The following is a 14,690-nucleotide window of genomic DNA, read 5'->3' as shown; positions in this document are numbered from 1 at the left end:
CCTGGGTTCAAGCAATTCTCCTGCCTCAGCCTCCCAAGTAGCTGGGATTACAGGTGTGCACCACCACACCCAGTTGATTTTTGTATTTTTAGTAGAGACAGGTTTTACCATGTTGCCCAGGCTCATCTCCAACTCCAGACCTCAGGTGATCTGCCCACCTTGGCCCCCCAAAATGCTGGGATTACAGGTGTGAGCCACCGCGCCTGGCCTTGCGTTCCATACATTTTGATATGTTTTATTTGTATTATCATTTGTTTAAAAATATTTTCTCTTTTATGTTTTGATTTCTTCTTGAACCTTCAGTATTAATTTCTAAATATGCATTTAATGTCCTTATCAACATGCTAGGGATTAGGTATCTCATTTTGCCATTTGCATTCTGTTTTCTTGTTCTATATTACTTTTCTCATTTCTTGCCTTTTTTTTAACATAGTGTTTATTTTGACTTTCTTTCCTTTAGCTGTATTAATTATAGAGTCTTTAATCTCTTAGTCATTACTCTATAGATGCCAACATGCATTCCTAACTTACTGAAGTCTAATACTAAGTAGTATTTTATCACATCCCAGACAATACAAAGAACTTAGTACACTTTGACTTTTTTCATTTCTTTTACAATTTATGTAGTGTCATTGGTACTTATATATATTTTGAACCTTATACATTTAAAACCCCACAATACCCAATATAATAAAAATAACTAGCTTTAATCGTTTTTAGACTTAGTATACATTGATATTGATTTACACATTTATCATTTCCTTTGCCCTCTGTTTCTTCCATCTCTAAGCTTCCACTAGAATTGTTTGTTTATTCTACCTAAAGAATACTTATTCATATTTTCTTTTGTGTGGATATGCTCATGACAGATTATCTCAATTTTTGTTTGTCTGAATGTATTCTTAGTTCACCTGCCGTTTGAAAGGGTATTTTTGCTAGGCCAGCAGTTACTTCAGCCCTTTGCAGTTATTTTACTTCAGCCCTTTGCAGTTATGATTCCACTGTCCTTTAGCTTCTATTATTTCTCTTGGGAAATCTGTTGTTGATCAGCTTGTTGCTCCTTTGAACATAAATTGTGCCATCATTCCCTGTACCCAGCTACTTTTAGTATTTTCTCTTTATTTATGATTTTCAGAAGTTTTATATTATGGATGTGACTTTTGTATAGTCTTCTTAGTTTTCATCTTGCTTGGTACTTCTGGAGTCTAGGTTAATGTATTAGTAAGTTCTATGTTACTGTGTTTTCAAATACTGCATTTGTTCATTTTCTCTCTTTATGGTAATCCAACTCTACTTATGTTAAACCTTTTTATCGTAACCTGTATATAGATTATATTTATTCTGTATTGTCCATCCTTTTGTATGTTCAGTCTGTATATTTTCTTACCTGTTTTCTGGTTTGTAATTTTTTCATCTGTAAAGAATTTAAAAGGTTTATCATAAGAACCTTTCAGTAGATTCATTTCTCAGTTCTAGAATTTCATTTGAGTCTCTTTTATGATTTCTACTTTCTTCCAAAAGTGTTAGTCTTTTATTTTCTTGAGTGTATTAGACATTGTTATTTCAATACTCAGTTCTGATCTAAATACCCTGTGGATCTGTTACTGTTGTCTGCTGTTTCTGTTGGCTTACCTCCTTGTATGACTAGTTATTTTTTATTCAATACCAGATATTGTGTATGAAAATTGTAGAGACAATTTGAAGGCTAGCATGATGTTATATTTATTCATAGAAGATTTATTTTGGCTTCAGAAAGGTGGCCAAAGGACTGACAAACCCAGATTGCTCTAATCTAGGCAGGGATTAAAGTTAAATTTAGTCTCTGTTAAAGTTTGTCTGTTTCTGGTTCATTTTTCCTCAGTTCCAGTCATTCCTTGTTAGTAGCTCTTTAGTTCTAATTTTAGTCTTCCTAGCTTCATTTGTCTCTTGGCATCTTCTGTTAATCCCCAAAAGGGAGCTTTTGGGGATTGGCCAACCCTTCTAGGGGTAATGCACCTCCCAAAGAGGTGCACATACCTTACATACCTTTGGGTTTTCTTGTCTGAGATCACAGCCCCATAATTCGTCACTGTCTTGGTTCTCAGTGACTTCAAACAAATGCTTTTGATTTTAATAGTTTCTTACATTTTCTAGTTCTTACCAAGAGGTTTGATTAATGTTACCTAGTTCATCATGTAAAAACAGAAGAAATTGTGACTGTTTTTATACTGAATTATAATCTTTAGATGGTTATTTTAAAATCTAGTTTTGTATAGATTATCAGACATTTTTCATTTGTTTATACTTTTATACACAATTTCTTAGCATAGATTTGGATATACATCCATAACAGAAAGTTTTAAGGCATATGAAGAGTTAACCACTAAAATAGATGGATGCCCACAGTTGTACTGTATATGACCAAATTTCAAGTAGGTAAAATTTAGCTGTTAGGAAGAAAGATTTAAGTTTAGTATTATTTTGGCCATCTACCTTTTTTAAGACAGCAAGGAAATGCTGTTTCATATGTAAAATAACTACACCTTATACAACATTTCTATTTCCCAAACTTGCTTAGATTCTTTGGCTTTCTACTTATCAGAAATTGGGTGATCTCATTTATTTTTAAAGTCTCTTCTTTATCTTAGCAGGGTAGTAATATTTAGAAAGATAAACGATAATTTGTTTAGAAAGACAAATTTTTTTCTGATAATGTATTACTCACAATTTTCATTCAAATATCAAAATATTCTTCTCTTTGTTCATCTTTGTAGAACTCCAGAAATAACTATTTGCCCCTTACTTCTTTTTCTGTAAACTTGTTTTTTTATTTACTGATCAAAGGTTTTTAACTAAAGTTATCAAGGATTCCATGCACTTCCAAGATAGGGATAACATCAATCTAAAGACTCAATTATTTTCTGTCTTCACTGCTTACAGACAGGGAACACAGTCTCTTCAGCCTGGACCTGTGTAGAAGAATTTGGAGAAAATAAACAGGTAAGAGTTTATTAGGTAAAAGTCTCTTGGAATATTATGTAATATAGTTAGTTGTCAGAAAACCAGTTGTAAATTGTTCTTTATAATGAAACTGATGAAACTTTATGAAGTATTTTGTGTAATAGCCTTGTTAATTATAGACTCATTAAGCATATGTTTTAAAAAGCTAAAGTGGTTTCTGTATTTCAAGTCTTCTCAAAACATTTAACATGCTAGTATTCCTTGAACCACTAAGATGGTAAACAGTATTATAAATTAGATATATTTGGAGTTAGTGTGTTATTTATAGATTATCCAAATATTTCTCAAAAGTATCTGAAAATAGGACTCTCTTGTTTTTCAGCCTTAAACCCAAATCTTATTGCAACAATTTGGAATAAAAGTTGTTTTACTAAGACTTAGTGTTTAGTTTATTCAACAAGGTACTTCTTGAGGAAGACAAGTTTTAGTAAGAAGTTAAAAGATAGCTTGTTATTTGAGTCAGGATTATTACTTTACCAAGTCTTTTTTTTACATGTAGAGGGAAAAGAATGTGGTGTGTTCTAGGATGTAATTCATGTACTACTACATCTGTGTCCTTGAGTTAAGTTAACTTGACCTTTTTGTGCTTCACTTCCTCATTGACAAAGGGGATAATAATAGTACTTACAAGTCTGTTATGTGGATTCAGTTGTACTAATTTTGTGTGATTATTTTTATCACTTAATATGTGATAAATAGTGGCCATTACAATTAATATAATCTGTTCTCAGACTCAGAGAAATGCTTGTTATACTGGAGACTTAAAATTTTATTTTTAAAAGATCTTAATGTTAGCATAAGAATTCAAATAAGTGATGCCAGTCTTAGAGATCCTTACAACTTTTTATAGTTCAAAATTTGAATTACAAGGACTGATTTTACTCATAGAAATAAAACTTGAAAAGAATTGTTGTATTTTCTAAGGCTTTTCTTTTTTGCCCACATGGTGTATTTAGTGAGCTACAACTTTTTTTTTTTTTAATACTGAAGCCTACCTGGATTGCTGCAGCTCTGATTGTAATTTTTTCTCTCATAAGGCTACTGTTCTATTACTCACTTTCCAAATGGCTTAGAAAGTAGCATTAAAAGGAGTTGGACATAATTATCTCTTAATACAAAGGTAGCAAACTAGAAGCTCTCGATGTATTTTTTTTTTTTTAATGAAAAGCAACTAGGCTTATTTTCAGTACAAATAAGTGTCTGTTGTTTTATTCTTGACGCTCTTTGTGTTCTTTTTGTGTGTTGCCTTGCCTCTGAAGGCATTTGAGCCTTAATTTCTGCATTTAATATATTTGAAGGTTTTGTTCTGTTTTGTTTTTAATGTTTTCCTGTTATATATTAACTCTATTAAGATTTCTTCCCTGATATTCAAAATTCAGTGAAATAACTGCTTCTAAGGTCAAACAGGTTTGGGAAAAACTATACTAAATACTTCCTTTGGAAAATCATAGTGCATACTAACATCCTAGGTAATTGAGGTAGCAACCTGTTTAGTGTATAAGCCTGTCTGTTCTGAATTTTTCTTGAGATTATTTGGCTATAGGATGCTTGTTTTGAGAAATTCTTGCACTTTAATTGTATGGGATGTAGTTTGGAAAACGCTGAAGCTAACCCAAAGACACACTTGAGTTTTGTTGGTTTTTGTTTAATATGTTTCTGACTTTATTGAGGTATACATAAAATACAACAAAATGCCCATATTTAAACTGTACAGTTTGTTTCATTTTGATTTATGTATGCATCTGTGAAATGACACCACAATTAAGAAAACAAACATTTCCTTCACTCCTAAAAGATGCTCTGTGCCCCATTGTAATCCATTCTTCCTTCCATTCTCTCTCAGGCAACCACTCTAGATTAGTTTGTATTTTCTAGAATTTCAAACCCTTGCTTTCGAAGATTTAAATTGTAATCTTTAGATAATTTAGAATTTCATTTTAAAGAAATTTCATTTCTTTAAATATTTTCTCTGCTTATTTAGCTCTTGATTTTCTATACTAGAATAGAAAGTACAAAATAAATGATAGATATTATTTGTACTTATATGATATTTTAATCTCTGTGTTTGGACCCAGCCATATTTTATGTTCTGGGAATGGATAGTAGTACAGCTAAAAAAAAAAAAAAAATTTTTTGCAAATAAAATTTAGTGTTTCAGTGAAAGTAAGTTATTGAGATAGTTATTTCAGTTGTGGTTATTGAACGTTAGAAATTGAAATAATAATAAAATGATACAATAAGGATTTTTTTTAAAAAAATTTCAATACAGATCCCATAGGAATCAAAAGAAATGCTTAAAATATGTGTTAAAGGTCTGATAAACGTACTTCATAGATGAAAAGATCAGGTATTTCATCCTAAACAATGGTGGGAATGTAAAGTAGTATAGTCTTAACTACCTTGGAAAACAGTTGAGCAATTTCTCAAAAAGTTATACTGGGAATTATTGTATGACTCAACAGTTTCATTCCTAGATACTTACTAAAGAGAATTGAAAACATATGTTCACACAGACACTTGTGCATATTATTCCATAGCAGCAGCATTAATAATAGCCAAAAGATTGAAACAACCCAAATACCTATCAACTGATGAATGAATAAACAACGTGTAATCTAGCTGTATGATGATATATTATTCAGCCATTAAAAGGGATGAAGTTCTAATACATGCTACAACATGTAGGAGCCTTGAAAGCATTATGTTATGAAGTCAGTTCCAAAAGACCACATAAATTTATACAAAAAGTCCAGAATAGGCAAGTCTATAGAAATAGAAAGGCTAGTAGTTGCTGGGGCTGAGGGAAGAGAGAATGGGCGTGACTGCTAATAGATACAGGGTTTCTTTTTAGGATGATGAAAATGTTCTGGAATTTTATAGTGGTGGTGTACATGTGATAAAAACCACTAAGTTGCACACTTAAAGATATATCAGAAAGTGGATGGGTGTGGTGGTAGAACTCACATAGCTAACAGAGAAGAAAAACTAATTATGAGGAATTTTTTTTTTTAATGAAAAATTAGTCTAAAGAATAGTCAGAAACAAAAGAAAAATGGAGTCAAAATTAATATGCGAAGACACTTTTATCTCACTTTAAAGTCTCTATTAAGGCTTTTCTTCATCTTTAAGACAGAAAAACAGCTAAGAGTTAGTGATATTTGGTCAAGATGCGTAAGACGAATTAGAAACGAAACAAGAAATACATTGAAGCAATATATCTATCCCCTGTTTACATTTTCACTGAGAAACATACTGGTGTTATTTGCTACCAGACTGTCTTTGTGTTGAATACAGAAAGGTGGTAGACCAAATTACAGTAGCTACATAAACAGGCCTGACAAGTGTGTGGTATATGTACTGCCAGTCTCTACTCTTGCTCCTGTGTCAGATGTGGCATAAATCATCCCTCGCTTTCCTGTTTATTCCAGACACACCACCAGAATCTTTCTGAATCTAAAATTCCTATTAGCCATTACTGCTTAATTGGAATTGCCACTTAAGGTTAAGCTTATTTGCTATTCTTTGTATATATCAAATTTGTTCTATGAAAATATTTGTATTCCATATATAAATATGAAATTAAAGATAACATTTGATCAGGTTTTCTGTAATAATCCACTGTGTCAGAGCAGTTGTTCTCTCTTTTTTTTCCCACAAAACAACCTTTTCTTCAAATGAAAGTTTAGCGTATAAAACAAGGGAGTTGAAATAAGAAGTACGGGAATTGGGCAGTGCAAGTGAAAACCAGGTAGCTTAGAGACCAGCACCGTCTGCTTTAGTTCTGTCACCCTCCCCATAATAACCTCTTCAGACAGTTTCTCTCAACCATATTTGAGAAGATTGCCAGAGTCAAAAAAGCTTAAGCAAGTGGAAATAATACTTTCCTAGGAATCAGGAGGTGTGAATTTAACTTGTTCTTTGTCTGTTCAGCTTTTGTCTCTGTCATTCATCAGTGAAAGAGGTCATTTGATTTAGAGTTTAATAAGGTTTCAACCTATTCCTGGTTTGTGATTTTGAATGAGTGAATTTGACTCATCAAAAACTATCAGTATCACCAAGAAAAAGACAAAGCCAATAAAAATAAACAAGAGGCTTAAACAGATACTTTACCAAAGATATTTAAATGGGCAATAAACATGTTAGTCATAAGGGGAATCAGAATTAAAACCACTGTAAGATACAATAATTCACTAGAATTGGTATGATTAAAATCGCTGACAGTGCCAAATGTTAAGATGTGGAGCAACTGAAAGTCTCATATTTTACTGGTGTGAATATAAAACAGTCATACTGGCGAACTCTTAAGCAATATGGGTCATCTGTCCTATGACCTAGCAATCCCATTCCCAGATATTGACTCAAAAGAAATTAAAACATATAGCCACCAAAAGATTTGTATAAAAGTGTTTCTAGCAGCTTTATTCATAATAAAACTTAGAAACAACCCAGATATTCATCAGTAGGCAAATAGATAATGAAATTGAAGTATATTCATACAATGAAATAATACTCAACCATAAAAAGGAAGAAACTACTGAAATACACAACATGAATGAATGTTAGAAATTATATTAGGAGATTGTCTGGGTTAGCTTTCTGGAATAATTTTACCAAAACAAGGTATTTGAATTTTGACTTAGCAAGGCAAGATATGTCAGTGGATTTTCTTTGTGAATGGAAAAAAAAGCATTCTTACTTTGTATAGCAGCCTCCTCTTTTTGTAACTAATTTTTTATTGGTAAAAATTAATTCAAATGTACTTAAAATTATGTTGAGAGAAAAGGTAGACATAAAAATACTTAATACTTATTATATGAAGTCTAAGAACAGGCAAAACTGATCTATTGGAGTAGAAATCATAAGGTGGTTGCCTGCAAGTGAAGGTCTGTTGGCTGGAAAAGGGCACAGAAAATTTCTGGATTGGGGATATGTTTTATATCTTGTTTTGAGTGTTCATTACATAGATTTATACAATTATCAAAACTCATTGAAATAAACATAGGATATATGCATTTTATGTGAATTGTATATCAGTGTTCAAAGTGTTAAGGCAATTTAATAACACTTAGTGTATAACTTACATTCTGAAATTGGCTCTGTGTCATTCCTTAAGAAGGGATCGGAAGTACAGATCCCAGTCTGAGGCAGAAACAGTGGGATTGAAGAGCTAAGGATGTTCATTGGGAAGAAAAACTAGGAGTGGGCAAATAAGTATATGCTAGGAATTTTAACTAATTTATTTATGTATTATTTTCTTAAAATTAGAATTCCTTTTTATTTCCTATGATGTGAAAATTATATGTTATAATAGATCTGATGAAAACATGATTGTACTTTTAGGTTCATTCCACTAAGCATTTTCAGCTTACATTTCATTCATTGAAGTTTGGTTTGTATTGTATTTTCTAAACAGCTAGATGTCTTCCTGAATATATTTAGATTCTTAGTGATTTTAGTAATAAAATTTATTTTTGAGATGCTTGTAAAATCTTACTTCTGAAACCTTTTGTTTCCTAATCTTTGTTATTTGTGAGGGATTTTTTTTCTTTGGATTTATGCTACATGAATAAAGTCATAATCAACTTTTAATTTTGTATTTAATTTTGTCTCCTTGAAAATACACAGTACAACAATTGATCATTGTATATATTTAAGGGCTTAAGTTCAAGGTTTACAGTGGGGACTATCAGGAATGCGGAGAAGCTAAGCATTTTGCTAATAGCCAACTGCTTGGCTATCCACTTTCTGAAATTTTTCCCTGAAGATACCTTCAGTATCCACATTTCATGAATATGCTGCATTACCTCTTGAGTGGATGTAAACGCAAAACAGAAGTGATTTCTCTTCGAAAACTACATTTCTCTGTTTGCAGTAGCCTGCTCTTCTAAACTGAATTGTTGATGACCACATTGTTAAAATTTGAAGAGCTAGGTGTATTACAGATAAATGGCTAATAAGGAATTGACTGTATTTGCATAATAATTTTCAAGAGAAAAGAATCAGACTTTTTAAAATAAAGCAATTATTTGGGAATACATGGAGCCAGTAATGGTCCTGTTTACACTCAATACCAAACCCTTCAGGTGAAGTGGATCCTTTAAAAAAAGGAAAAAAAAAAAAGCACCAGGCACGGTGGCTCACACTTGTAATCCCAGCACTTTGGGAGGCTAAGGCAGGTGGATCACCTGAAGTCAGTAGTTCAAGACCAGCCTGGCCAACATGGTGAAACCCTGTGTCTACTAAAAATACAAAAATTAACTGGGTGTAGTGGTGGGCGCCTATAATCCCACCTACTTGGGAGGCTGAGGCAAGAGAATCTCTTGAACCCAGGAGACAGAGGTTGCAGTGAACTGAGACCACACCATTGCACTCCAGCCTCGGCAACAAGTGAAACTCTGTCTCAAATAAATCAATAAAAATAAAGAAAAAAATTGTATGGTACATAGTCATCCTACTTTGGATGTTAGAAAAGTAAATGGTATCAAAGTAATTTCTCATTCATTTTCAAAATACTGAAAATATTTGGAACTGGTTACTCTAAATGTATTTATGTGTTCCTGGAACAGATCACTTTGTTGATCTTATGGTACCATTCATAAAAAGGTCATAAAATTTGTCTAATTAGAATTTTATAATGCTGGAAATTAAACGTATATTTAACTGATTTTCATTTTTCCTTTTTTTTTTTTTTTTTTTCCTGAACTAGGTCCTTTCTGATGTTGCTTGAGCTTACTCTCCTGCAGTTGATCTCATTCCTGTTGGCTAAACATTAAGTCCCATGACAACATTAAGTTAATGCACCTATGGTGTAGGCATCATTTATAGTACCAGGACAGTATTATAGAAAAAAACCTTACCTGTACATTAGATGACCTAATTTCTTTTCTTCCATTCCTAGAAACACCATAATGTTTCTAAATAATGATTTTATAGTCATTGTCACACCCTTGGCTTATTTTACAGTAAAGAACATAGTTGAGTTTTTGGAAGGTACAGGATTTAAAAATTTGGTCTGTAACATATACACACATAACTGTTGCAGTTAATGAAACAGGAAATTATTGATGCATAAGATGAATGTTTTTTGTGAAACAGCAGTATTTCAAATACAATTATTTTTTAATAATTTGGTTTAATTTTGGATATTTTTCTATACTATAAGTTGATAATGGTTTTTTGAAGTAACTATAAGTTGATAATGGTTTTTCGAAGTTTATTTAATAAAGATGATTCATTTTACTGTTTTATCATACCAGTAGGACTTTTAATGTTAGTATGTTGAGTTAGGTAAATGTTTATATTAGTGTTTAAATAATGAAATATTGGCCAGCTAGTTTATACCAAATGTTTTTGCAGTCCAGGAGTGAATGTTTCTGCTGGTTTGATGCCTAATACAACTTCAAAGAAAAAAAAAAAACAAATATGAATTCACTGTTTTTTATCTTTTCTTCATGGACTACCCCTTAGAACCAAATTTAAAAGAAGCTTCTTTGTAGAGCAAGAGAAATGAGATGTCTCTTTTTCTATAATCAAAACCCCGAGAAATAGTAGATATCCAAGAATTCATTCTGGTAAGATCTCTGAAACATTGTGTGACTAAAGGAAAGGTAATACAAAACTCAGGATTTACAGTGCAGTGAATGCTGAAATAATCTTTAACCAGCAATATAGTATCATCAAGATTTCCAATGTTAGAACATTATGTTAAAATGTGATTATTGTTTTAATGCTTTGTCTCTTTAAATTAAATTTGTGTCCATAAAGATGTGCAGCATAATTGTTCATGTATTTATTTACAGACTACAATTTCCGTCGCAGCTCAATAAATAGTCTTTCCCCTGTTAGTGCTACCCTCTCTTCTGGGACTCCCAGCGTGCTTCCTTATACTTCAAGGCCTTATTCTTATCCAGGCTATCCCTTGTCACCAACAATATCATTTGCTAATGGCAGCCATGTTGGACAGCGACTATATATCTCCAATCAGGCCTCATTCTTCTGAAGAAAATACTAACATTAGTACGAAAATTTGTGTAAATTTGTAGTAGTAAACTTGCAAATTAAAATACTGTTTTATTTTAGAATCGGGTTTGCACATTTGGTTTTAGAAAGATATTCTAAAGTACTAAACATCAGCTATAATTCAGAATAACATGGAGTTGCAGAATTTATAAAAATGCAAAGTTTAAAAAGTTATTCAGTGGTTTCTCTTGATAAAGGTACAGCAAACTACTATTCTTTTTAAACTTTTGGGATTTTCTTCTAATTCCTGAGTGGGCAATAGAACCTAGTCATTTATGTTAATTTTTTGCATAATTTTACTAAATAGCATTTCACAAAAAGCACTTGAAGACAATGGTTATAGTAGATTTGATTACCAAGGATCACTATCTGTACTGGAGATTAGAACAATTATATGACCAGAAGCATCTAACCATTATGTAGAAAGAAATGAAGAGACAAAAAGATTAAGATACAAATTTTCTGCAGTACTAAAGAAAAAGCAGTCTACCATTGTGGTCCTTGAAAATAACTACAGATATTTTTGTTATTTGTTATACACAAATTATAATTTTACTGTTAATGTATTTAAGGAGTTTATAGTTATGCTTCATTTGTGTTTTTGATATTCTTTGTATTGTTTTAATAAGTGTTATGGGTTTTTAATGTTGAAATCATGTGTTAATTTTTGTACTTGAATTCAAATTTTTTGACATTAAATATGTGATGCTTCTAATATGTGTGTTTTCTTTTCACTAGAATGACAAAACCTTTAGCTCTCACAATCACTGAGCTTTTCTTGAGAACATTTTCACTTGTTACACAGTCATAGGCTCAGTGCTTTCATGAGACTCAAGTGAAGGATGTTGAAGAAAGAAAATTGCTTTTATATACTCAAAGGAATGTAAATCATTCTATAAAGACACACGTGCATGTTTATTGCAGCACTCTTTACAATAGCAAATACATGAAATCAATCCAAATGCTCATCCATGATAGACTGGATAAAGAAAATATGGTGCATATACACCATGGAATACTGTGCAGCCATAGAAAAGAATGAGATCATGTCCTTTGCAGGGACATGGATGAAGCTGGAGGCCATCATCCTCAGCAAACTAACACAGGAACAAGAAACCACCACATGTTCTTGTTCATAAGTGGGAGCTGAACATTGAGAACACATGGACAAAGGGAAACAACCACACCAGGGCCTTTTGGGTGCTGGGGGTGAGGGGAGGGCATTTAGCAGACAGGTCAAAAGGTGCAGCAAACCATCGCACATGTATATCTGTAACCCGCACGTTTTGCACATGTATCATTGTTTTTTGGAAGAAATAAAAATAGTTTTGCAAAATAGTAAATTATTTTCAGGGACTAATAGAGATACTTTGTTAATAGACCCACTGAAGTTTCTGCCTTTCAGTTATGAATAATTAATGAATTCAAGTCATTTTGACTTAAATATTTTAGTATACATTTATAATGATTTCTAATGATAGTTTTTATAATTGATGTCTGAGAAATCAGATAACAAACTTTACCCTTTTTTATCAAATTGTGCAGCTGTATGGGACATAGGATTTGTAAACAGAATTTGAAATAGTTGCAAATATCTTTTTCTGCCCAAGTTTCAAGCAGAAGTTATGTGGAAATCTCAGTTTTTTCAACCTTTAAATGTTCATTCCATATAAATCATATGCAATACTTCAGTTTACTGCCTTAGATTTTCTAATTTAAATGAGCATAGACACTGTGCTTGACAAATACTATATTTCTCTTAACTGTTGGAATTGCATAGATTTTGCTCTTTAATTGCCAGGTATATGTGGCTCACAGGTGCATATCACTCAGCAAGCATACAGTGAGTGTTTTGTTGGTGACTGTGCTAATACCCTTGGAATACAGAGGTTATTCAGACTCCAAGCCGGAAGAAAAAGTGACACTTAGTTTTCCATAGAAATGCTTGAAATAGCCCATCATAACAATTGCAAGTTTCCACATAGCTTTTTCACTTTCAAAAAAAATCAAACAATTGAGCTTACCAACCACACATTGTATTTGGAGATCCATGGTGATTGGATGAGAAGCCTATAAGCTGTGTTAGTCAGATCCCACTCCATTAAGTAACAGCTCTTTGAACTTGGACACATTTTTAAGTCTTAGCCATACTTTTCATTTCTATAAAGTGGTGGTACACATAAGTAAAACACCTGGCAAATGGATGACATTCAGATGGTGGGTGGTATTATATGGGTATAGTTGTATAAAGAGCATAGTAGTAGTTCATTCCTACTCCCTTTAACTGGAAGTATAGAAATTAGTACATTCACATCAAACACTGTCCCTTTCTGTGATGTTCGAATGAGCGTTAATCTTGTTTATACTGAATAAAATTTTGAATTGTGAACATAGCTACTAATTATTTGCTGCTGTGATTCTTACAGAATAAGCTGTATAAGGCATTTGCTTCAAATGAGGGTTTCCTTAGGTGATCACAAACTATTGATAAGTCTTAGCCATATGATGTATCTCATTAGTCAGGGAAACAGTTCTAAAGACAGACTTCAAATTTTGTGTGCAACATTATGCAAAGAACCATGGCGGAAATGTGGAAGTTTGTGACCTATTATGATGGAGCTAGGACCTGTCTTGCTTAAAATCCGTTGTAAGCGGAAAGATCAGAAGGTATGCAGAAAGTTTAACCCTATCATTCTTCCCTAGTTTGTTTTATAATGTTAGGGAGGGAAAGACTTCTTTATGACTTAAAATGTAGAAACCATAATAGAAAAGGTTGCTAAATTCAATTTAAAAAGAAAAGTATGCATGACAAGGAAGTAACAGGCATGTCAAAAGACGATAAATGAACATGTTGTTTTACAAAGGGCTAATCTCTAATATTTCTAAATATCAGTAAGAAAAAGTCCACTCATGAAAATAATGGATGAAATGTCTGAATAAGCAGATGACAAATGACTCCCAAACCTATTAAAAAGATGGCTTATGTCATGATAGGAAAGGCAGATTAAAAGTTCACACTGGCGGAAATTCATAGTTTGATAAACTTTTGGCAAGCCTGTAAAGAAGTAAGTATTCTCATACATTGTCATTGGTGTTAAAAATTGGTATTTATATAAGAAGCAATTTGGAAGCTATTGTCGAAAATTACATAACAAACATATTGATCCAGCAATTCTACTTCTGGGATATACTTGGATGTGTGTATGTGAAATGATATATGTGTAAAGGTATCCATCATTAGAGGACTGGTTAACAAATTTATCAGTACATACTAAGAAGCTATACAAAAGAGAATGACTATTCTTGATACAGGAAGAGAATGTTAAGTGAAAAAGAGCAAGGCTTATTTAGGAATGTATGTATAATGCAGTGTTCTATGTTTTGGTAAAGAGGAAAAGAACATTTGTATGTACTTATATTTGCATACAGAACTCTGGAAGGATATCCAAAAAAGAAAAAAAAACAATTATGAGAGAAGTGGATAAGATCACACTGTGACATCTCTTTCACTTTCAGACAGTGGAATGAATGATAATTTTAAGTAAAAAGACACATAATTGTTCTCAGAAACAAAGTGAAGAGCTCTATTAGGAAAAGTTGCACTGGATCTCTTTACTGAGGGACCAGAAGTTAGTGGATTTTGAGTAGAAACCCAGGGCAAAAGCTCTGCA

The 14,690-nt window shown here is 32.4% G+C and overlaps 1 protein-coding gene across 4 annotated transcripts in view; it reads left to right on the top strand.

The window, feature by feature from the left end:
* RBM46 (RNA binding motif protein 46) overlaps positions 1-11,734 on the top strand; it is a 52,795-nt gene extending 41,061 nt beyond the window's left edge. Inside the window, exons 5-6 of one of the 4 annotated variants that reach the window (XM_011959752.1) lie at positions 2,920-2,979; positions 9,707-11,734. In XM_011959752.1, coding sequence (XP_011815142.1) covers positions 2,920-2,975 — 56 coding nt within the window. In that variant the 3' untranslated portion in view covers positions 2,976-2,979; positions 9,707-11,734. The remainder of the gene's footprint in view (positions 1-2,919; positions 2,980-9,706) is intronic. The other 3 variants (XM_011959750.1, XM_011959753.1, XM_011959751.1) reach the window with 3 other exon arrangements.
* Positions 11,735-14,690: the final 2,956 nt, after the last annotated feature.

This window comes from Colobus angolensis, unplaced genomic scaffold, assembly GCF_000951035.1.
Source record: "Colobus angolensis palliatus isolate OR3802 unplaced genomic scaffold, Cang.pa_1.0 Scaffold5, whole genome shotgun sequence".
In the NCBI taxonomy this organism is placed as follows: Eukaryota; Metazoa; Chordata; class Mammalia; order Primates; family Cercopithecidae; genus Colobus; species Colobus angolensis.
The sequence above is the reverse complement of the archived record's forward strand: the minus strand, read 5'-3'. Positions and strand labels throughout refer to the sequence as shown.